Here is a 25,140-nt window from a genome sequence, read left to right as displayed (position 1 = left end):
ATGAGCAAGGGACTCACATCTGAGTATATCCTTCCACGCTTATGGTGGACAAAAATGATTCAGAAAATGGGGTGGTGATGAACAGAGTGTCTGAATTAAGCAGACCACTCTTACCCAGTCCAAAGATCAGGGCTTGATCCATCACCGTTTTTTAGCTCACTGCACCATCCCAGCTCAGAACTTGGCTATATGCAAATTAGTCTGACCCTGGCCCAGTGCATCATGGGAACAGGGCAGACCAAACTACCAAGCCAATGCTTATACTGGGAAGGAAACAAGCTACTGGGGACCGGTTTCTGGCATTTCAGCCGTCTTCGGCCCGGCTTGCTTGAATCCTGATGGTGCAATGAGCAAGGGACTCACATCTGAGTATATCCTTCCACGCTTATGGTGGACAAAAATGATTCAGAAAATGGGGTGGTGATGAACAGAGTGTCTGAATTAAGAAGACCACTCTTACCCAGTCCAAAGATCAGGGCTTGATCCATCACTGTTTTTTAGCTCACTGCACCATCCCAGCTCAGAACTTGGCTATATGCAAATTAGTCTGACCCTGGCCCAGTGCATCATGGGAACAGGGCAGACCAAACTACCAAGCCAATTCTTATACTGGGAAGGAAACAAGCTACCGGGGACCGGTTTCTGGCATTTCAGCCGTCTTCGGCCCGGCTTGCTTGAATCCTGATGGTGCAATGAGCAAGGGACTCACATCTGAGTATACCCTTCCACGCTTAGGGTGGACAAAAATGATTCAGAAAATGGGGTGGTGATGAACAGTGTGTCTGAATTAAGCAGACCACTCTTACCCAGTCCAAAGATTAGGGCTTGATCCATCACCGTTTTTTAGCTCACTGCACCATCCCAGCTCAGAACTTGGCTATATGCAAATTAGTCTGACCCTGGCCCAGTGCATCATGGTAACAGGGCAGACCAAACTACCAAGCCAATTCTTATACTGGTAAGGAAACAAGCTACCGGGGACCGGTTTCTGGCATTTCAGCCGTCTTTGGCCCGGCTTGATTGAATCCTGATGGTGCAATGAGCAAGGGACTCACATCTGAGTATACCCTTCCACGCTTATGGTGGACAAAAATGATTCAGTAAATGGGGTGGTGATGAACAGAGTGTCTGAATTAAGCAGACCACTCTTACCCAGTCCAAAGATCAGGGCTTGATCCATCACCGTTTTTTAGCTCACTGCACCATCCCAGCTCAGAACTTGGCTATATGCAAATTAGTCTGACCCTGGCCCAGTGCATCATGGGAACAGGGCAGACCAAACTACCAAGCCAATTCTTATACTGGGAAGGAAACAAGCTACCGGGGACCGGTTTCTGGCATTTCAGCCGTCTTCGGCCCCGCTTACTTGAATCCTGATGGTGCAATGAGCAAGGGACTCACATCTGAGTATACCCTTCCACGCTTTCTGAATCGTTTTTGGCCACTATAGGTGTGGCAGGGTATACTCAGACATGAGTCCCTTTCTCACTGCACCATCAGGATTCAAGCAAGCCGGGCCGAAGAAGACTGAAATGCCAGAAACCGGTCCCCGGTAGCTTGTCTCCTTTCTGGTGAAGAATTGGCTTGGTAGTTTAGTCTGCCCTGTTCCCATGATGCACTGGGCCAGGGACAGACTGATTTGCATATAGCCAGGTTCTGAGCTGGGATGGTGCAGTGAGATAAATAACGGTGATGGATCAAGCCCTGATCTTTGGACTGGGTAAGAGTGGTCTACTTAATTCAGACACTCTGTTCATCACCACCCCCTTTTCTGAATCGTTTTTGGCCACTATAGGTGTGGCAGGGTATACTCAGACATGAGTCCCTTTCTCACTGCACCATCAGGATTCAAGCAAGCCTGGCCGAAGAAGGCTGAAATGCCAGAAACCGGTCCCCGATAGCTTGTCTCCTTTCTGGTGAAGAATTGGCTTGGTAGTTTAGTCTGCCCTGTTCCCATGATGCACTGGGCCAGGGACAGACTGATTTGCATATAGCCAGGTTCTGAGCTGGGATGGTGCAGTGAGATAAATAACGGTGATGGATCAAGCCCTGATCTTTGGACTGGGTAAGAGTGGTCTGCTTAATTCAGACACTCTGTTCATCACCACCCCCTTTTCTGAATCGTTTTTGGCCACTATAGGTGTGGAAGGGTATACTCAGACATGAGTCCCTTTCTCACTGCACCATCAGGATTCAAGCAAGCCGGGCCGAAGAAGGCTGAAATGCCAGAAACCGGTCCCCGGTAGCTTGTCTCCTTTCTGGTGAAGAATTGGCTTGGTAGTTTAGTCTGCCCTGTTCCCATGATGCACTGGGCCAGGGACAGACTGATTTGCATATAGCCAGGTTCTGAGCTGGGATGGTGCAGTGAGATAAATAACGGTGATGGATCAAGCCCTGATCTTTGGACTGGGTAAGAGTGGTCTGCTTAATTCAGACACTCTGTTCATCACCACCCCCTTTTCTGAATCGTTTTTGGCCACTATAGGTGTGGCAGGGTATACTCCGACATGAGTCCCTTTCTCACTGCACCATCAGGATTCAAGCAAGCCGGGCCGAAGAAGGCTGAAATGCCAGAAACCGGTCCCCGGTAGCTTGTCTCCTTTCTGGTGAAGAATTGGCTTGGTAGTTTAGTCTGCCCTGTTCCCATGATGCACTGGGCCAGGGACAGACTGATTTGCATATAGCCAGGTTCTGAGCTGGGATGGTGCAGTGAGATAAATAACGGTGATGGATCAAGCCCTGATCTTTGGACTGGGTAAGAGTGGTCTGCTTAATTCAGACACTCTGTTCATCACCACCCCCTTTTCTGAATCGTTTTTTGACCACTATAGGTGTGGCAGGGTATACTCAGACGTGAGTCCCTTTCTCACTGCACCATCAGGATTCAAGCAAGCCGGGCCGAAGAAGGCTGAAATGCCAGAAACCGGTCCCCGGTAGCTTGTCTGCTTTCTGGTGAAGAATTGGCTTGGTAGTTTAGTCTGCCCTGTTCCCATGATGCACTGGGCCAGGGACAGACTAATTTGCATATAGCCAGGTTCTGAGCTGGGATGGTGCAGTGAGATAAATAACGATGATGGATCAAGCCCTGATCTTTGGACTGGGTAAGAGTGGTCTGCTTAATTCAGACACTCTGTTCATCACCACCCCCTTTTCTGAATCGTTTTTGGCCACTATAGATGTGGCAGGGTATACTCAGACATGAGTCCCTTTCTCACTGCACCATCAGGATTCAAGCAAGCCGGGCCGAAGAAGGCTGAAATGCCAGAAACTGGTCCCCGGTAGCTTGTCTCCTTTCTGGTGAAGAATTGGCTTGGTAGTTTAGTCTGCCCTGTTCCCATGATGCACTGGGCCAGGGACAGACTGATTTGCATATAGCCAGGTTCTGAGCTGGGATGGTGCAGTGAGATAAATAACGGTGATGGATCAAGCCCTGATCTTTGGACTGGGTAAGAGTGGTCTGCTTAATTCAGACACTCTGTTCATCACCACCCCCTTTTCTGAATCGTTTTTGGCCACTATAGGTGTGGCAGGGTATACTCAGACATGAGTCCCTTTCTCACTGCACCATCAGGATTCAAGCAAGCCGGGCCGAAGAAGACTGAAATGCCAGAAACCGGTCCCCGGTAGCTTGTCTCCTTTCTGGTGAAGAATTGGCTTGGTAGTTTAGTCTGCCCTGTTCCCATGATGCACTGGGCCAGGGACAGACTGATTTGCATATAGCCAGGTTCTGAGCTGGGATGGTGCAGTGAGATAAATAACGGTGATGGATCAAGCCCTGATCTTTGGACTGGGTAAGAGTGGTCTACTTAATTCAGACACTCTGTTCATCACCACCCCCTTTTCTGAATCGTTTTTGGCCACTATAGGTGTGGCAGGGTATACTCAGACATGAGTCCCTTTCTCACTGCACCATCAGGATTCAAGCAAGCCTGGCCGAAGAAGGCTGAAATGCCAGAAACCGGTCCCCGATAGCTTGTCTCCTTTCTGGTGAAGAATTGGCTTGGTAGTTTAGTCTGCCCTGTTCCCATGATGCACTGGGCCAGGGACAGACTGATTTGCATATAGCCAGGTTCTGAGCTGGGATGGTGCAGTGAGATAAATAACGGTGATGGATCAAGCCCTGATCTTTGGACTGGGTAAGAGTGGTCTGCTTAATTCAGACACTCTGTTCATCACCACCCCCTTTTCTGAATCGTTTTTGGCCACTATAGGTGTGGAAGGGTATACTCAGACATGAGTCCCTTTCTCACTGCACCATCAGGATTCAAGCAAGCCGGGCCGAAGAAGGCTGAAATGCCAGAAACCGGTCCCCGGTAGCTTGTCTCCTTTCTGGTGAAGAATTGGCTTGGTAGTTTAGTCTGCCCTGTTCCCATGATGCACTGGGCCAGGGACAGACTGATTTGCATATAGCCAGGTTCTGAGCTGGGATGGTGCAGTGAGATAAATAACGGTGATGGATCAAGCCCTGATCTTTGGACTGGGTAAGAGTGGTCTGCTTAATTCAGACACTCTGTTCATCACCACCCCCTTTTCTGAATCGTTTTTGGCCACTATAGGTGTGGCAGGGTATACTCCGACATGAGTCCCTTTCTCACTGCACCATCAGGATTCAAGCAAGCCGGGCCGAAGAAGGCTGAAATGCCAGAAACCGGTCCCCGGTAGCTTGTCTCCTTTCTGGTGAAGAATTGGCTTGGTAGTTTAGTCTGCCCTGTTCCCATGATGCACTGGGCCAGGGACAGACTGATTTGCATATAGCCAGGTTCTGAGCTGGGATGGTGCAGTGAGATAAATAACGGTGATGGATCAAGCCCTGATCTTTGGACTGGGTAAGAGTGGTCTGCTTAATTCAGACACTCTGTTCATCACCACCCCCTTTTCTGAATCGTTTTTTGACCACTATAGGTGTGGCAGGGTATACTCAGACGTGAGTCCCTTTCTCACTGCACCATCAGGATTCAAGCAAGCCGGGCCGAAGAAGGCTGAAATGCCAGAAACCGGTCCCCGGTAGCTTGTCTGCTTTCTGGTGAAGAATTGGCTTGGTAGTTTAGTCTGCCCTGTTCCCATGATGCACTGGGCCAGGGACAGACTAATTTGCATATAGCCAGGTTCTGAGCTGGGATGGTGCAGTGAGATAAATAACGATGATGGATCAAGCCCTGATCTTTGGACTGGGTAAGAGTGGTCTGCTTAATTCAGACACTCTGTTCATCACCACCCCCTTTTCTGAATCGTTTTTGGCCACTATAGATGTGGCAGGGTATACTCAGACATGAGTCCCTTTCTCACTGCACCATCAGGATTCAAGCAAGCCGGGCCGAAGAAGGCTGAAATGCCAGAAACTGGTCCCCGGTAGCTTGTCTCCTTTCTGGTGAAGAATTGGCTTGGTAGTTTAGTCTGCCCTGTTCCCATGATGCACTGGGCCAGGGACAGACTGATTTGCATATAGCCAGGTTCTGAGCTGGGATGGTGCAGTGAGATAAATAACGGTGATGGATCAAGCCCTGATCTTTGGACTGGGTAAGAGTGGTCTGCTTAATTCAGACACTCTGTTCATCACCACCCCCTTTTCTGAATCGTTTTTGGCCACTATAGGTGTGGCAGGGTATACTCAGACATGAGTCCCTTTCTCACTGCACCATCAGGATTCAAGCAAGCCGGGCCGAAGAAGGCTGAAATGACAGAAACCGTTCCCCGGTAGCTTGTCTCCTTTCTGGTGAAGAATTGGCTTGGTAGTTTAGTCTGCCCTGTTCCCATGATGCACTGGGCCAGGGACAGACTGATTTGCATATAGCCAGGTTCTGAGCTGGGATGGTGCAGTGAGATAAATAACGGTGATGGATCAAGCCCTGATCTTTGGACTAGGTAAGAGTGGTCTGCTTAATTCAGACACTCTGTTCATCACCACCCCCTTTTCTGAATCGTTTTTGGCCACTATAGGTGTGGCAGGGTATACTCAGACATGAGTCCCTTTCTCACTGCACCATCAGGATTCAAGCAAGCCGGGCCGAAGAAGGCTGAAATGCCAGAAACCGGTCCCCGGTAGCTTGTCTCCTTTCTGGTGAAGAATTGGCTTTGTAGTTTAGTCTGCCCTGGTCCAATGATGCACTGGGCCAGGGACAGACTGATTTGCATATAGCCAGGTTCTGAGCTGGGATTGAGCAGTGAGATGAATAACGGTGATGGATCAAGCCCTGATCTTTGGACTGGGTAAGAGTGGTCTGCTTAATTCAGACACTCTGTTCATCACCACCCCCTTTTCTGAATCGTTTTTGGCCACTATAGGTGTGGCAGGGTATACTCAGACATGAGTCCCTTTCTCACTGCACCATCAGGATTCAAGCAAGCCGGGCCGAAGAAGGCTGAAATGCCAGAAACCGGTCCCCGGTAGCTTGTCTCCTTTCTGGTGAAGAATTGGCTTGGTAGTTTAGTCTGCCCTGTTCCCATGATGCACTGGGCCAGGGACAGACTGATTTGCATATAGCCAGGTTCTGAGCTGGGATGGTGCAGTGAGATAAATAACGGTGATGGATCAAGCCCTGATCTTTGGACTGGGTAAGAGTGGTCTGCTTAATTCAGACACTCTGTTCATCACCACCCCCTTTTCTGAATCCTCCATTAGTCCAGGCAGCGCTAATAAATGCCAGATCCCTCCCCAAACACAAATTAGAAATCGCCGATTTGATTGACGCGCACAAATTGGATCTCCTGTTCATCACAGAGACTTGGGGTGACGAAGCCTCTGGACCTGATTTTAGAGCAGCCACCCCCACTAACTACAATGTATGTAGATTAGACAGGCAAAAAAAAAAAGGTGGTGGCATTGCCATAATCTACAAAGACCACTTTAAACTCACGGCGAAACAATTTATCTGCCCAGAATATGAGTCTCTCATCTTTTCACTTGGCCTCTTGGCAAAATCATCCTTCAAGGGCATGCTAATTTATCGCCCTCCTGGGTCAAGAGCCAAGTTTCTAGCCAATATAGGCAATCTCATTGAATCAGCTGCAGACTCCCCTCACTTTACTTTAATAGGTGACTTTAATTTTCACCTGGAAGCCCTTAACAACCACAATACCACGCAGCTACTCACAGACCTAGCAGCTGCTGGCCTGATGCAATTGATAACTTCTCCCACGCACAAGGCAGGCCACACTTTAGATGGTATATTTACTAACAGTCCTCTTGTAACTGTTACCCAAATCATCCTCCTCATCTGGACAGACCATGCAGCGATTTGTTTCACTGTTGAAACTAACCCTACCAAACCTACTCTCAATGCCCCCTCTCAAGCTTCCTATAGAGATTGGAAAAACATCAATGTAGCTCAACTAGCAGAGATGATGCAGGAAAATCATATTCCCGATGAGCAAGACCCCACTATAGCGTCTACCAACTATTTGACAAACTTAGACATGGCCTGTAACAAGCTAGCCCCATTCAAAAAACTCCCATCGGAATAGGAAAATACCTTCAGCTCCATGCTTCACTGAAGCCCTTCGTACTCAAAAACAATACTGCAGGAACCTTGAAAGGCAGTGGCGCCGCAACTACAGCCCTGCAGACAAAATGACCTATAAAAATGCCCTTTCCATCTATAAAAGACTGATAGTTGCTGAAAAAAGTCTCTATTATACTTCCCAAATCGACCAGGCGAAAAACTCGGCAGGAGAACTTTTTCGGGTGGTCACTACTCTGTCCAACCCCCCTGCCCCGCGCCTAGAAGGCTCTCAGTCTTTAGCAGATGCCCTGGCCAGTTTCTTTGAGGAAAAAGTGAGCTCCATTTTTCTTACCTTCTCACATTCCGCCCCCTCATCCTCTCCTGAGGCACTTCTCATTAATACCTCGCCCATCCCCATCCTATCATCTTTTGACATCATTGATCAGGATCATATTCAACGCCTGGTAACCAGCATTAAATTGGGATCACCCCTTGACCCATGTCCCCCTGCTATCCTGAACCTCATCCCAGAAGCAATCTCTCCCGCGTTGTCTACCATCTGCAACGCCATGTTTGGAACAGGCATATACCCTTCAGTCTGGAAGGAGGCTATCATTAAGCCACTTCTAAAAAAGCCAACTCTGGACCCTCTTCTTCCCGCAAGCTACAGACCCATCGCCTGTCTCCCTTTCCCAGCCAAGATATTAGAAAAATCCATGAACATCCAACTTTCGAAATTCATCAATGATAACAATCTACTTGATGACACTCAGTTTGGCTTTAGACAGGGGCATGGGACGGAGACAGCACTGCTAAAAGCCGCAGATGAAGTTAGAGCTACAATGGACATGGGAGGAGCGGCCGTCCTGATACTCCTGGACCTGTCGGCTGCATTTGACACGGTCGATCATGTCACTCTGATCAACAGTGTCTCAGCTTTAGGAATAAGAGGCAAAGCTAAAGATCTGATTGCCTCATTCTTAGCCAATCACCCTCAAACCGTCAAGATGGGCAATTTCACCTCCCAGACCTTCTCCCTCCCATGCGGTGTTCCACAGGGCTCCTCGCTAAGTCAGACGCTTTTTAATATCTATGTATCGGACTTAGCGAGGGTGATAAAATCTTATGGAATTGCCCTTACCACATACGCCGATGATACCCAACTAGTATTATCGGTGCACAACAACGGAGCATCCGTCGCAGCCAACTTTCAGGAGGGAATGAAGGCGATAAGCTCCTGGATGTCATCAAACTGCCTCAAACTTAACTCCGATAAAACGGAGGTGATGACGTACGGGAGCTTGCAGCCCGCATGGTCCCCTCAGTGGTGGCCACCTCAGTTGGGCCCCCCCCCGGAACCGGTGGAAAAGGTCCGCAATCTGGGAGTCACTTTTGACAACAAGTTGACTTTCCTCCATCATGCCAACGCTGTTGTATCATCTGCCTTCTATACCCTCAAAAAAATAAAAAAACTTCTTCCTTACTTACCACAGTCAGCGGGCAAAACACTCATCAGCACCTTAGTGTTCTCAAGAACTGACTATTGCAATTCACTTCTCCTGAATGCCCAGGAGGGGGTTCTCAATAAACTCCAGACAGTGCAAAACGCTGCGGCCAGAACCCTAAATTTACATCTACCTCCCCGTACATTAAAAAACTTCACTGGCTCCCTATCAGGAGCCGAATCAAATTTAAGGTTCTGTGCATAGCCTACAAAACCCTGAACAACGCAGGACCACAGTTCCTAAAAAAAGCTCTCCGCCCAGTGGAACAACGCAGGACTCTACGATCTTCCTCAGCCTTCTTGCTGTACGTCCCCCGGACAAGAAAGGCCAGCTGGGGAGATAGATGCTTCACTACTGCCACGGCTAAACTGTGGAACACTCTACCACTCCACATCAAAACCGCCCCCACGCTTCTTAAGTTCCGAAAAAGCCTCAAAACATGGCTATTCTCCTCCTTCTAACTCCCCCGTCATACATAAGTGAGTTCTGTAAACATCAGCGCCGAGACACCCGTATGGGTATTTGCGCGCTTTAAAAATTGCAAAAAAATAAATAAATAAATAAATAAATACGTAGGGGCGGCCCGACAGCGAGGCCCCACAGAGACAGTAGGTGCCCGGCGGCAAATTGAACACGCGCGGACCCACCGCATGAGCTGCACGGGCCTTAATAAACTTGTGGAGACACTGATCCGGTGGGCCTACTACCGCCAGCGGCGCAGGCCTGGTGAGACCCACGCACATTTGGCGTGAATGACGAGGCCCCAGAAGCGGGGGTGCGGACCGAGTATACCCGTATCTGGTCCCAAGACGGCACCGGTGTGGTGAGGCGCTGGGAGGATAGAGTGGCGCCCCTGATCTATTCAGCCCCGGGCGTTACCCACACAACCACGACAAGACAGGCACAGGGGTGCGGCGGAAACGGACCGCAGGAGTCGGCAACTTGGTGGAGGGCCTCTCCTGGGCGTGAAGCACGAGCGCCGCCGGCCATCAAATTCGTGGCCCAGGTCTGTGGCACTTACAGCGAGCAAGGCCAGTGTACAGCAGTAACGGCGAGGGTGGCGCCCACGAGGTGAGTGTTCAGCAGACTGTGCTCATCTGGCCACCTGCGGCCCGAGGGAAAGTATAAGACCCTACTCTGGCTTTGCGGGGCGAACACTGAGGGCAGGCCGCGCGAGGCCGCACCGTGGTCTGACAGGTTCACGCAGCTGCTGTCCCGAATGAGAGGCGCCCTGCTGAATGTTAAAATCGAGACTGTGGTGCCGCACTCGGACCCGCGGGGCCTCTTAGTAACTGGGGACTGAAGCACCGAGGGACACCGGCCGGCGCTGGGGCCTGCCCTCCCGACCGGTGTGAAGAGTGGATCACGACCAAAACCAGTATCCCGTGGTGGACGCTTGGCTCCGGTGTTTCCCTGCCGCTCCCAGACCGCATCCTGAGCTGACACGGGCCCGCAGATAGCCGCTGTCGCTGACGACAGACACAACAATCCATCCTCGGAGTGCTCGGCTTCACCATGCGGCCCCCCAAAGGAGGAACAGGGACCCAAACTAACAAGATGGATCAATATGCAGTGACTTGTACGCAGCAACAGCCTGCTGTGGCGGCAAAGGACGGTAAGGAGCAGGTGGAACCGTCCCTGAACTCCATCATGGCCGCCATCCAGACATTGGGAGCCAACCTCGAGACGAAGATTGACAAGATCTCTATTGAGGTGAACTTATTACGCGAAGACCTGGGGAAAACCACTGAGAGGTCCAAGACTAACGGAGAGGCCATAAAGACGCTACAGGCCTCTGAAAAACGACTGGAGAACAGGGTGAACGAGCTCACTAACCAACACCAGAAAATGGCGATGAAGCTTGAGGATCAGGAGGGGAGAGCCCGAAGAAGTAACATCCGTGTGGTAGGTGTGCCGGAGGGATTGGAGGGAGACAGCATGGAGTTGTTTCTAGAGGACCTTATCCTGCAACACCTAAAGCCCAAGAGACTGTCGAACATCTTCACCATTGAACGGGCCCACCGAGCCCCGATCCCCAAGCCAAAACCAGGGGCCTTGCCGAGAACAATTATTGCTAAAGTGCTTAACTATAGAGACCGCGACGCGATCCTCCAAGTCGCCAGACAACAAGGAGACTTGCACTACGAAGGGGGGACGATCCGATTCTTCCCTGACTTCACCTTGCAAGTCCAACAGGAACAACGCTCATTCCAAGGGGTCAAGGCGGCACTCCGTGAGCGAGGACTCAAATATATGATGTTCTTCCCAGCTAAGCTGAAAGTTATTTCTGGAGGTAAATCCTACTTCTTCACCACACCAGCGGCAGCCCAGGAGTGGTTGGACAACGCAGCGCCGGAAGCCCAGGTAGAAAGGGACAGCACCAACTGGAGAGAACCCGGGACTTCCTCCCCTGGTTCAGCGGCTGGGAGACAGGACGGAGACGAGCAGAGTCAGAGGTCTTGGCGCTCCAGGTCAAACAGCCCCCGTTGGGGTTCAGCCCGAGACAATGCAGTCGGATGATGACACTAACATTGATGCCGTTGATCTTCGAACAGTAACGTATACTGCATTCAGTGTAACAATGGGGGTTTTGTCATTGGGTGGCTTACATAGCTGACACGAGACTCTGGGACCTCAAACCGGTATTTCTTTGTGTTTCAAACATGTGTAAATGACTTACAGGGGCAACATGGGTTGGCGAAGGGGGAGAAGGCCAGCCACGTTTCCCACAAGAAGTTCCTCGGAGAGGGCTTGCCTCTCTTCCGGGGGGGAGGGTTGGGCGACAGGCGCTCTGCTAATTGGGGTGGTGGGTAGTTCGAGGACCCACAGAGCAGGGGGCAGGGAGGGGAAGGGTGGTTACAATGCACCGAGTTGGGGGGGAGGGACAAGAGGGCTTTACAACGGTAATGCTGTTCAAAGTCTGCATGAATCGCACATGTTGGGGGGATGTTGGGAGGGTAGGGGAGTTGGGGAAGTTTCACGGTCACAAGTAGTTCACACTGTCAGGATCGGATCAGGCACCAGAGTACAGGTAAACAACGTCTCACATAGCAACGGTTATGGCTAAGAAATGGGAAAAGAGTCTAAAAGTTCTGAGCTGGAATGTTAACGGGTTGGGGGACAAGCTCAAACGTACCATAGTCCTGCAATTCATTAAAAGGCACCGGCTGGATGTGGTAATGCTGCAGGAAACACATCTCATGGGAAACACATGTCTGGCCCTCAATCGGTGGGGATACACACTTGCAGTTCACTCCGGCTTCACTTCCGGCTCCAGGAGTGTGGGTATTCTTTTGCACCGCTCACTGGCCCTTCACATAGACCGCACTGTAACGGACCCCCAGGGTCGCTTCGCGGCAGTGTCTGGCAGATGGGAAGGCTACCACATTAACCTGCTCTCTATATACATCCCACCGGGCCTCCACACCCGAGCATACGAAGATGTGGGTAAATTGATATTCTCCCTCCCTGATGGTCAAATGATACTGGGGGGCGATTATAACGCAGTGGTGTCAGGCACCCTGGACAGACATCCCCCCAGAGACATACCACAAGGACAGCAGTGGCTGGCGAACTTCCTGGATGCCTTCGGGCTCACGGACGTCTGGCGGCTGCTGCATCCAACTGACACGAACTTCACCTTCTTCTCCGGACCCCATCGATCATTCTCTCGCCTCGATTACATTCTCACCCTGCTGCACCACGACATAACGGTGCAGGAAGCTACACACCTGACCCGGGGCATATCTGACCACGCGCCTGTTTTCACGCACCTCACGTTTGGGTCTCGGCAAGAGGGCTGTATTGCACGGATAAGTGCCTGGCACTTAAAGAATGAGAAGATTAGGAAGCAGCTCACCAACTCGATTACCCAATACTTCGACATCAACTTGGGGTCGGTGGACTCCCCAGTTACCCTATGGGAGTCCTTTAAACCTGTGATTAGGGGGGAGGCGTTGTCAGCCATCGCAGGTAAGCGGAAGGAGAAAGAACAGCAGGTCACCACAGTGGAGGCAGACCTTGGGAGGCGAGAAAAGGAAGTGCAGGAAACGGGGTCAGCCGGGGCCCAGCACAGGCTGCGGCTGAAAACTGCAAAATACAAGGAGTTAGTTACACAGGAGGCCCAAACAGTCGCCAGGCACAAAATGGGAAGGCTATACGACCAAGGGGACAAGGCTGGGAAACTTATAGCATGGCTTGACAAGAAACAACTGGCCAGCAGGGTGGTGCCGGAAATCAGAACGGTATCTGGAACTATGGTAACTGAACCCCGGGAGATAGTGGCTGAATTTGCAAGACACTATAAACAGGTATACAGCCGGGAGTCTGATCATCTAGAAGAAGACTCAGTAGACCTTCTGGCGAACATCCAAATGCCTTGCTTGTCGGAGGAAGAACGGAACACCCTGGAGAGCCCCGCCCAGGCAAGGCTATGGGACCTAACGGCCTCCCGATAGAGCTCTACAAGCTCAAGCCAGATGCCCTCGCTAAACACCTAAAGCGTATGTTCGAAAAAAGTAATGAGGAGGGCCTGTTGCCACGGGACCAGCGCCTAGCGACAATAGTGGCTATACACAAAGAAGGCAAACCTAAAGATTCCTGTGCTTCATACAGACCAATCTCACTGCTCAATGCAGAACCAAAAATTCTGGCCAAAACGCTGGTGAACCGCCTGCAGCCGGTCCTGTCTACATTAGTCCATCCGGACAAATCCGGGTTCATGCCACACCGTAACACCACACTCAACATTAGGTGCCTCAACGGGGTGCTTGGACAACGGCACAAGCTGCAGGAGGACGCGGTGGTGGTCTCTCTTGACGCCACCATGGCGTTTGACACTCTGGAGTGGCCGTACATGATAGCGGTACTCCGCAAATTGGGCTTTGGGCCGAAATTTATAAAGTGGATCCGCTTCCTCTTCACTGCACCGCTGGCCCAGGTGGTGGTTAATGGTAGGGCGTCGGAGGTCTTCGGCCTGGAGAGGGGGACTGCAGAAGGGGTTGTGGGGGGACGGGCACTTTCTTTCACATACTGTGGGACTGCCCGAAGATACAGAGGTATTGGAGGAGAGTGGTGATGTGTATGCAGGAGGTTTGGGAAGTTGAGATCCGTCCGGAGGCTAAGAGATGTCTTCTGAACATTTGGGAACCCACAGACCTGTCTCCAAAAGGGAAACTATGGGTGACACTGGGGCAAATGGTGGCAAAGAGGAACATTGCCAGATTGTGGGGAGCCCCCAACCCACCAAAACTGATGGAATGGCAAAGCGACATGGATTGGTGCATGCTGCAAGAAAAAACTGTATACGTGACAAGAGGGCGCCTCCGTAAGTGGGGGGAGATATGGTCCAAATGGAACAACTTTAGGGGAAACATATGCGAGCCTCCATATGTCCCGCAGGCCAGCTCAGAAGAAATAGAGTGAATTATTTTAAAACCAGCTATGACTATGAGAGATGCATGACATACAGTTGTATTTCTGGTGCTGAGGCGGATTGGTATTACCGCAACTTGTGACCGTGACTGTTTCTAGGTGGAGCAAAATGATTTACATTGTGAACTAAACCGTTCAACGTTATAAAACATAAAATTGGACCTATTCCACTCCGTAACTAACACATGCCTTAAAGACTGAATTCTATGTAAAGCGGGGGCAGGCCTGGAGGGTTGATGCCTGGGCCGTGTAACCTGCTTGTTGTTGCATATGTGGAAGAATTGGCGGCCGTCCCCACGGGTTGTAGGCCAAAGCTGTGTTCTCTTAATTCCAGAATAAAGGTCTTATAAAAAAAAAAACGTGGATTTCCACTCTGCCTGGCCTGTTTGTTTTGCACGCGCTGTCCAATTATTTCACCTGTAGCCAGGCATATCAGCAGAAATGTCACCCCTCATTCGTTCCCTCGACGGCAGATCTTTGGGTCAGATGCATGCATTTGCATCTCATTTCACCTCTGATAAAAGGCAGGCATGCTGTTTCGGCTTTGAGGTTAGGCCTATGACTGCATGCTTTCCTGTTTCTCTCAGACATCCTGGGAAAAACTAATATTTATGCATTAAAAAAATTAATGCACGGTTGCCCGCTTGCGGTTTAACCCTCTGTGTTGGTGAGGTCAGGTTGAATCACAGAAAATTGAAGTTTACCGTTCATTCAACCTCATCATTCTCAGTCTTATCATAGGCATTGGTGGTATCATTGATAAGAGGATAGTGGGAACCAATCGACTTCCCTACTACCTAAGGCAGTAAAGTCAAGCAAAAGACAAGACTGAACGATTTGCCATGCAATGTATTATTATAAGGTTGGCCAAAACACGTGCAATCCCAAAATAGGTCGGTCTGGTGCCTGGCAACTGTCTGCAGTCTACAAGGTACCCTTTGTTACTCAAGCTGCTAGCACATGGACCACATGTAATGTGACTGAAAGGTGAGTCTGGTTCAGCAGAATTCTACATTTAAAGAGAGCAGAGCTTCAATAGGCACAGTTTACAAGCATTCAACATACATTTTATTTTTTGGATAATAGATGAAAAATTTGGGGGGATTTTACATTTACATATGCAACATATAAATGATAAACAGCACGTATAATAATGGATTTTTTAAAAGTTAATTTAATTATCCATAAATAAATATTTTCCGTTCACAAACCGTCAGCTTGAAAATAAAGCACCATAAATTGCACAATAGAAAATTCCACAGTAGAAAATAAACACATTGTTCATATATACTCGTCCCTGGAAAAGTAAACTGAAGATATTACAAATGAGAAGAAACAAAATCAGAATGGAAAACCTACCTAGCAGTGGGTATCTGGTGTCTCGTTCCATGACAAGGCGAGATTTGCCTATCACCCTGCCGTAGGACCAAAAAAACGAGAATGTTAATCAACTGAAAAAAAATTTCTACCTCTATTACAACACACATAACCCACCCTCCTTCCATGAGGGATTGGTTAGTTGAATATACACATACTAAAAATTAAAATGTGTATGTATTTAAAGAACTTATAAGCTTATGTTTGGAGAAAAAGGCTGTGTTTCCAAAATATATTTGATGCTCATATTTGAAAAATATATTATGCAGCATGGGAGGGATTGACTACAAATATCAAAACATTGGTGCGACATTCCAATGTGGAATGTCTCTGCCCTTCGCAGAGACATTCCACATTGACAAAGCTTGCTGGCAACTGTGCCTGAGGAACTGAAGTGATCACTGTGGGTACTCTTGCATGGAGTGACCACTAATGTAATCTTGTTTTTTGTGGTCACTGTTACAAACTAATATTATTAGTAGCTCTCTTCACTGTGCAGAAATAGCTCTTAATACAGAAAATGTTGGAGAACCCAAATTTACATACACAAATAAACTGACCTCAGGAGGAGTTCGTACTTGAATCTTACCTGTGAAGAGCATGCTTGATGCCTCTCAGGCGACAAAGAGGGAAATGCATGTAGTGCTCAAAGCCCACTTCCGCATGGCATGCAACCTTCTTACTTATGTACATCTAATAAACAGCCAACACATGTTGTAGTTTTGTGGTCAATGTTAGCCGCATTTTTATTACCACTACATGAATAATCCTCTACTTTTCTTACAATACCCTGCTCATACTTGTATGACCCTAGCCATAAATCACAATTGCGAACTGTCATACATTGCTTATCATACATCATTTCTTTGCTTGTCATAAATCATTTGCACATCATAGCTTTGTAAACCACCTTGAAAATGTGTTGTTCCAGATCTCTTGCAGGCATATCCATGTTCTTGCCACTTTTGGAGTCATAAAATTGTTCTGTTGGTTTCCACGTCCCTTTCTTGTGAGGGGGTAGCCTCTCCAAATGTTAGGCTCCTACTCGGTTCATTGCTAGTCTCTTTTGTGCCCTGCCATCTGGTGGAGTCTGGGCTGCAAACGGCGTCTCCACTTGCTACCCCCTTTTGAAAGACCTACTCACTCCTACACACCGCCCTGCAGGTGTTACTCCATAACCCCCACGTATCCCCCACTCCAAAAGGGAGGCTAACGTCTTCCTGCAGCTCCCCCTGCATTGTCTGGTTCTGTTTTTTTTATGTGCTGCCTGCCAACGCCATTGTGCCCCACAGTTTGTCCCAAAACACCTGCATTCCTTTCTCCGATAGGTGAACCCCATCCTGCCCATACAGCTCCGGGCGGCCTGGATTGATGAGGTCGTGCCTGATGCTCTCCAGCCATTGATCTTACAAAACTTACTTACCGCGATGTTCAGCTTCCTCCTTGAGTTTTCAACCGTCGTGTGTGAGCTGGCCCATGCCAAACTAGCCTGCTGATCAACTCGGACTAAATGAGGGTAGTGCTACCAAAGCACAGCACCGCCTCTGTTAAATTCATCTGGAGGGCCTGGAGGAGCTCTTTCCTCCCCAACTGGGCCAGGTTGTTCCCCCCGAGATGTATTATTAAGACTTCTGGATGTCATACTGCATCCGCCTGTAATTTCTTGAGTGCTGCTGGCAGCTGGTTCAATCTCATCCCGTCTCCATGTTGCTAAGTCTTTCTATAACAGCTGGGGTCTCAGGTAAGTCCTGTATGCTTTGGACCACCACCTGCTGATAGATTTATCCCTGATTCGGTCAACCCATGCTGGGCTGCAGATGTCGCTTCCCCAATCCTAAATAAATGCGAGCCAAAGGCAGCCGGCGGGAGCCCCCTCTGCTCAGGCCTGAGCCTGTCACCGCTGTGAACTGAAATGTACTTAAGAGGTTCCCATACCTATGTTTGAACAGTGGGTCTTCCCCTTTTGGTCGCAATATCTGGGGTCCTTGATGCACTGCAGCCGCACTCTTGCCCCTATGCCGACCTGGTCCGTTTTTGACCGTCTCAGCAGCACCTCAACCTCTGCCACCCCAGGTTTGACATCGGCTGATTTCAGGCATAGTACTGCCGGGCCTGTCTTTGCGGCGAACTCGCTGAGTCTAAATGCCCCAAAGAATGTGGTTGCGAAGGCCTATTTAAACAGGTTCAACTCAGATGTGTCCCTTGCTATTTCTCCGAGTGTGTCCATGAACAGGGTCAACTTAGTAAAGTCAATGAGTCGCCGGTTATTCGTTTTTCTCCCCTCTGTACGCTTCCACCTCTTCATTGCTGCTTTAACGTAGTGCGAGGCAGTGAGGTCTTGACCAGTGATCATCTTGGAGAAGTGTGTTATTGTTGATAGGTGGGGGATTGTGCCCAGGATCTTGACCTTTTGTTTGTAAATGCCCACTGTATGAACTGCTCAACCACCTTCATTGTCTCGCCTGCCTCTCCCAGTGTCTGGATTTTCCTGATTTTCATCACTGTTCCTGCGTATTTCCTGTAGTGCTTAGATGGTCCAGAGGCGAGGGCCTGATTCACTATTCCTGACAAGTCCATCCCACCAGGGCCCATAAATCCTCTGGGAAGGAGGTCATGTCCCTTCCCGCCCCCTGTGTCAGCTCCCTGAATCTGCTCATCTGTGCATGTGAAAGGCCGTCCGCTACTGCATTCTCCACCCCAGGTACATGTCATGCCTTCAGATCTATGTTCCCCACTAACTGCAACTTAACCAATTGATGTATTATTCTCAGTGTGTCAGGGCACCTGGATGTGCCTCTGTTGGCCGCCTGCACTACCCCTTTATTGTCTGACCAAAGCAGCAGCTTAATGTTCCTCAATTTCTGCTCCCTGACTGCCAGGGCCACTACAATGGGGACAGCTCCACAAATGTGATGTTACTGGTGATGCCCTACATATGCCAGCTGTCTGGCAACTGCCCGCACCCACGTGTCACCCAGTATTGCCCAAAAGTCTGTGCTACCGGCTGCGTCCGTGAACTGGGCTAACTGCCTGGCTGTCACCCAGCCCTCTCTCCATATCAGGAGCCTGTTAAAGTTTGCTAGGAATGTATCTCTCAAGGTCAGGTTGAGCTTGACAGCTACACCTAGCCTGACATGGTGGTGTTTGTGTGTGAGCCCGGCTGTTAGCTGTGTTAGGCCCCTGGCAAAGACCCTGCCAGCTGGGATGACTCTGGCTGCAAAGTTGAGATTACCAATCAGCCACTGTAGTTCGCCAAGGGTTGCCTTCCCCTGCCGCCGCAAGAATTTCATCTAATCCCTAAATTATTTCACCTTCTCATCGGGCAGCCTGGAAGTTCCTGCAGCTGAGTCTAGCTCAATCCCCAAAAATGTGAGTTTGGTTGTGGGAATTACTGTTTTTCCGCTGCTAGTGGTACCCCCAACTCCCCAGCTAACTCTTGAAATGCCGCCAAGGTTTCACCACACTCAGCTGTCTTTGGCGGGCCCTACAAACAGGAAGTCATCGTGGTGGTGCAGTTTGCCCCCAGCGGGGTTCTGGTCATGTAGGCCCACTCAGGGAAGGTGCTAAATTGCTCAAGGTATACGCAGGACACCAAACATACCATTGGCCTTGTGTTGTCCAAATAAGTTGCCCCTTCCCTGTGTAAACCTAATAGGTGGAAGCTACGCAGGTGGACCAAGAGGGGGCGGAATGCAGACTCTATGTCGGCCTTTGTCATGAGAGCTCTCTAGACTAAGTCGATGGTGTCATCTACGGTTGCGTAACCCACTGAACATGCCTCTGGACTGATCCCGTCGTTCACCAACTTGCCCTCAGGAAAGGAAAGGGTGGTGAATGAGTCTGAATTGACCTGCCTCCTCCTTAGGTACCCCCAAGGGGAAAATCGCCAAACCCTTCGATACCGGGAGAAGCTTCAGGCCCTCCATCCTTCCGAGGGATTTTTCTTTCTCTATTTTTGGCGCACCAACCCTGGGTGCTGTAATGCTGATTTTAGGTTCTTCACGCTGCCTGAGGGTAGGGGACCCGCTAATATTATAACAGAGCTTTCTTCAATACCCTTTACTAGCAGAGCAGCATGCTTCTTATTGTGATATTTGTTGGTGATCCACCTGAGCTGGTGTGTGTAAATGTGGGTCACAGCAAACCCGTAACTGCTCACTTTTTTTTGTACCCCCACGCTCAAGCGGTGTCTGTGTTAGTGCTTCTTTTTCTCTTTCTTGTCCCCTCGCTGTTCTTTCTTGTGTCTGCTCCCTCCTGCTGGGTTCCCCCCCACAAATGGAGCATATGCGCTGGAATTTGCACTCATTAGATTTGTATTTCCAAAAAATGGCCACCAGCCCTCTGGTGGGTGGCAGTTCCAGTTGTTGTACGTTTTGGGTTTCTTGAATGACCTGCCCTTCCCTTTGTAAAAGGAACCCCGAAAGGACTGCTTGCTCTTGCCTGTCCATGTTCTAACCTCCCTTGCTACCATCATTTTGTGGATGAACCCAGAAACATCCTACTCATTCCACTCCATTTCGGGGTGTATCTGAAATCTGAGTCTAAAACCGTTATCATACTCCAGCTACGCCTCCCCGAGAATTGTCTCTGTGCCCTGTGAATATTGGATTCATACAGCCAGAGGTCTGCTGCGCTGAGTGGAAATCTTTCAACAATTATACATGTTATGATTCTGAATGTGTCTAACCAATTATTGAAATTCCTTTCTTTTCTCTCTCATCTCCTTTCATTCCTATCCTCCTCTTTTTTATCACATAGTGTCAGGTGCAGCCCAACTCTGACAGGGAAAAAATATCAATGAATTCTTTCCTCCATATCTGTTTCTTTACCACTAAGCGGGATCAGGCTTGCCAGCCCAGTGACCCTAATGGTCATTGATGCAGGGCCTGGTGATGGCCTTGCGTTTGTCTCTGGTTTGTGGCAGTGGCCTGATCTTGCTGGATCAGTCACCCTGCCTGCACTGCCCCATGACGCTAAGGGGGACCCTGTTACCCAACCTATCTCATGCGTCACCAGGCTGCCTAGTTCCCTGTGGCCAGTCGGCCCTGTCTGTTGCCCCTGCAAGGCTCATGTCATGTGCAACCTGGGACCACTAGGTGCCATGGTAGCCCCAATATTCCCCCCTGTGGTTGAGCGCCCATTGTGCTTATGCATTGAGAAACTAAGCCATTGAGTAATAAAGGTTCAAAAGATTTTAAGCATTCCTGGACTATTGCGCCAATATGCTCATCACTTGTTGCTGTAACGCTGATTTCTCTGCTAGGTCCTGCCGTTGCCGGGGTGGCTACAGATGACAGGTCGGCCCTTTCGCATCGGCCAATTGCAAATCATATTAATGGCGAAATTGTCCATGTTCGACGTCTCCAATGGTTGGGGGGTAGACCCAAAGACATTGATGGCGACGTTTTGGTTGTGAATTTTAGGGACCCAAATGCTGTCCAATTTATATTAAACTGGCAGACAGGTAGCTCTAACAACACCATAATCCCTAGACCATTAACGTATTTTTACCCAAGGTCAGTGGTATTTCCACCCCAGCACCACCCACCACAGTATATAACCCAAACCCAGCCAATTAACCATTCCATTGCTCAGAATGTTGGGAGCAACCAATATGCTCTGTACCCTCCGATTATACAGAATGCCAGGAACTTGCAATATGCTCCCTGCCCTGTGACAGCCCCAGATTCCATTGGATGGAACTACGCACCAGTTAGAACACATGGCTCCCAGAACAGAAGGATGGATCATCTAAAACCCTTCACACCTCTAGAGACCTCAAATAGATTCGATATTTTTAGCGGTCTAGATGACTGCGACTGATGTTTCTTGAGCTGGGGGGGTGAGGGAAGAGGATCAAGGAGTCCTACTGCTGTGGGTGTTATTAACGAACATGATGTATTGCTGAATTCTGAGCCCTCTTTATTGGACAAAACTGTAACTTATGACATAAACATCCCAGGAGAGTGCAGTATCAAACAAAAAGAATCGGTAGTACCCACAAGCATTTTGAGCATACTGCCATCTCTAGAGGAAACATCCTTGGTAACACAATCTGTGGTTCCCATTAGTTGTGGAGAGATGCCAAGGGTTTTCCCTGAGATGACATCTGCATTTGGGGAGCCGGTAAAATTGGTTTGCTGGAACATAGCTGGAATTGCAAAAAACCTGAGGGACCCGGAGTGGGCTAGCTTTATAGAATCTTTTGATTTCTGTTTGTTACAGGAAACCTGGGCAGTGGATACACCACACAGGGTAGGTTACAAGACTTATGGAATTGGTGCGATCCCCTCCAGAAGCGGAAGGCCCTCGGGGGGACTCTTGATTTGGGTGAAAATAAAACTAAGGGTAAATATTGAGGTGGTAGACACACACTCCGTAGATATATTAGCATTAAAAGTTACAACTTGCAATGGGAAGAAATTATTTTTAATAAACATCTACAATAGGCCTTCACCCTCTTCAAATGAATCACCAACCCTCTCTAAATTAGATTGTTTCCTGAGTGGATTGGACCCCAGGGAGGATTTTGTTATCCTGGCTGGTGATTTAAATTGTAATTTTGAGCCAGTTTTGGGCCTTAGTGAAATCTTTGTTGAGGAAGATCAGGCGAATAAAATCCCTATTTTGGAGAACATTAAATCGGTTAAATGTTCAACCTTGGTTCTCCAGTTGACCAAATCATGCACGGAGTATTTTCTCAGGGCTTGTAACGGACGGCTACCATCCGACAGCTCGAAGAAACCAACCTTCAGTAGGAACAACTACAAAAGCAACTTAGACGTTGTGATCGCTTCCATACCCCTTTGGTCGCATCTTTTGGACCTCGATGTACTGGAGAGGCTCGAAAGCGATCATTTCCCCTTAAATTTGACATTAGATGCTTCACTGTTTAACGATTTAGTTCAACCATTCCCACTTGAGGAAAGCAGTGGTGATAATATCGAGATCCATATTAGTAACAATAGGAGATCACTTAAATGGCCTTTTATATTGGATCACAGTGACATCCTTAGTGAAATATATTCACTCTTTGCTGGGACCTTTCGACCCTACTTAGGTCTAACATCTGAGGAGGAAACCAAAACCTCCTTTTTGACAATACATCAAAAATTCTTTGCTGACCTAAAATTACTAGTTACCAAAATGCCCAAAAAGAACCAGCAAAAGATGCAGAATCTGTCCCATAGTAAGCCATGGTATGATAGATCCTGTAGAGAGTCAAAAAGGGAACTACTATTGGCGATCAAGTCTAAGTCTCCCTTAGATATCCAAAAAGCAAGGAATAATTATAAGTCTGTTCAAAGGGTCTCCAAAATAGCATGGGAGGAAGACAAATGGGCTGACTGCTGCTAGCCACCAGATCGCGTGATAATGTGGCCTTCTGGAGGCTAGTAGCAAATGGGAACCATGTAGGTAGGGTGGCTAATGATGTTTTTCTGGACGAGCAAACCTGGGTTAGTCATTTCACAAATTTATATAAAAAATATGATGATCCCCACATGGATACGAATGCCGCAAGCTACGAAATACCAGCAGATTATCTTGTCTTTACTCTAGGGGAAACAGAGTTGGCAATAAGCCAAATAAAATCTGGCAAAGCCCCAGGTCTTGACAAGATTCCGGGGGACTTATACAAGCATAATTTAAAAGTATGGGCACCATATATCAATCATTTGTGCAATAAACTATCCCGCACCATAGAATTTCCTGAAAGTTGGAAGGGAGCTGAAATTGTTTTAATTTTTAAAAAAGGAGATAGGATGGACCCCTGCAACTATCGGCCAATCAGCTTAATGGATATCCTCCAGAAAATCTACTCACAACACATTTTATTATGTGTGAGTGATTGGTTGGAGGAAAACACAATTTTAACCAAATTCCAAGCTGGGTTTAGATCAAAAGTCAGCACAATAGATCAGATTTTTAGATTTTGCTGCCTTTACTGGAAGTATGTAAAGATCAAAAGGGGCCATTTATATGTTGCTTTTGTTGATTTAAGGGCAGCATTTGATTTAGTGCCACGCAATCTTTTATGGAAAACCCTGAGTGCAGCAGGTCTGCCAAATAATCTAGTAGTTCAGATTAAAGAGTTACATGAAGGGAACTTTGCGAGAATTAGATGGGGTCCAAATGGCGAATTAACCCAAAAAATTCCAATCGAGCGTGGAGTTCGCCAGGGCTGCGTTCTGGCCTCTACGCTCTTTTCCCTTTTTGTGAACGACATTCCCTCATACCTAGAGGGATGTAATAACGACTCCCCTAAACTGAACGGCGAAAGGGTAACATCCCTATTATTTGCAGACGACACTATCTTGATTTCCCAAACAAAAAATGGCCTACAGACACTATTGAACACTTTTAGTGATTATTGTAGTCAGAAGGGCCTGGAGATTAATGGGAAAAAGACTAAATGTATAGCCCTAAACCCGACTAAACCAGATAAGGGCTGCTTAACATTGAAAGGAGTAAAGTTGGAATCGGTGCCCCATTTTTCATATCTAGGGGTGACACTAGATTCCAACTTCACTTGGAAAGCCCAAATGGAAAAAAGCAAACTGATATTTGCCCAGAATGTAAAACCAATTCTCAGGGACCAAAGCCTGAGTACTAGTAAAGCGGTGTCTCCAGTGATGGAATTATTTAAATTTAAAGTCCAACCATCAGTCCTTTATGGCGCAGAAATATGGGGGCCTGGGTCCAAGGATACTTTCAGTGTCCTGGATAACAATTTTATGCGAAGTCTGGTAAGGGTCCCGAGAGGCACCCCACTAGTACCTTTGCAATTGGACCTAAACTTTAAAAGAACTGATCACCAAGTCCTGATTCGACCCTTAATGCTATGGGTCAGATTATGGCATGTTCCCGAACTCCAAGACTATAGAGACGGGTTAAAAGAAATCATGGCGCTTGACAGTCTGAAAGCTATCCCATGGCTCAGGCACGTTAAAGCTTGGTTCAGTAATATAGGTCTGAAACATTTTTGGGAGAAACCCGAGCAGTTACCCCCTAACCCCAAATTAATTTTAAAAAGGGCCTTTTGGACCTTTGTAGCAAACAGGACTGCAAGTATTATAACTAGTGGGACTTTAGTTTCAAATTTCTTAAATTTTAAGGACGAACCGCTTTATGAGACCTTTATGGATGAAATAGAGCCCCCACTTGCCAAAACATTATTTTTAAAACTTAGATATGCAGAAATTGCGATTTATCGTCCTTAGCAATGGACGAAATTTGCTCTATATGTGAACATAACCAGATAGAAAACGAGCAACATATCCTCTTTTTCTGCCCCTTGTACGCTCAGGCCAGAAAAAGATGGATTAAACCAATATGTCTATTGTTAGGCCTGAGGTCATGTTCACAGGCTCTGAGAATTCTAACAA

The 25,140-nt window shown here is 48.3% G+C and overlaps 1 protein-coding gene across 1 annotated transcript in view; it reads right to left on the bottom strand.

Annotated features, from left to right (window-relative positions):
* The window catches only part of LOC147729493 (uncharacterized), a 2,015,126-nt gene that overhangs the window by 621,033 nt on the left and 1,368,953 nt on the right, over window positions 1–25,140 (bottom strand). Inside the window, 1 exon segment of the mRNA XM_086954003.1 lies at window positions 15,737–15,792. Coding sequence (XP_086810129.1) covers window positions 15,737–15,792 — 56 coding nt within the window.

This window comes from Lissotriton vulgaris, chromosome 2_1 (genome assembly GCF_964263255.1).
Source record: "Lissotriton vulgaris chromosome 2_1, aLisVul1.2, whole genome shotgun sequence".
NCBI lineage: Eukaryota > Metazoa > Chordata > Amphibia > Caudata > Salamandridae > Lissotriton > Lissotriton vulgaris.
This window is presented reverse-complemented; position numbering and strand designations above follow the sequence as displayed.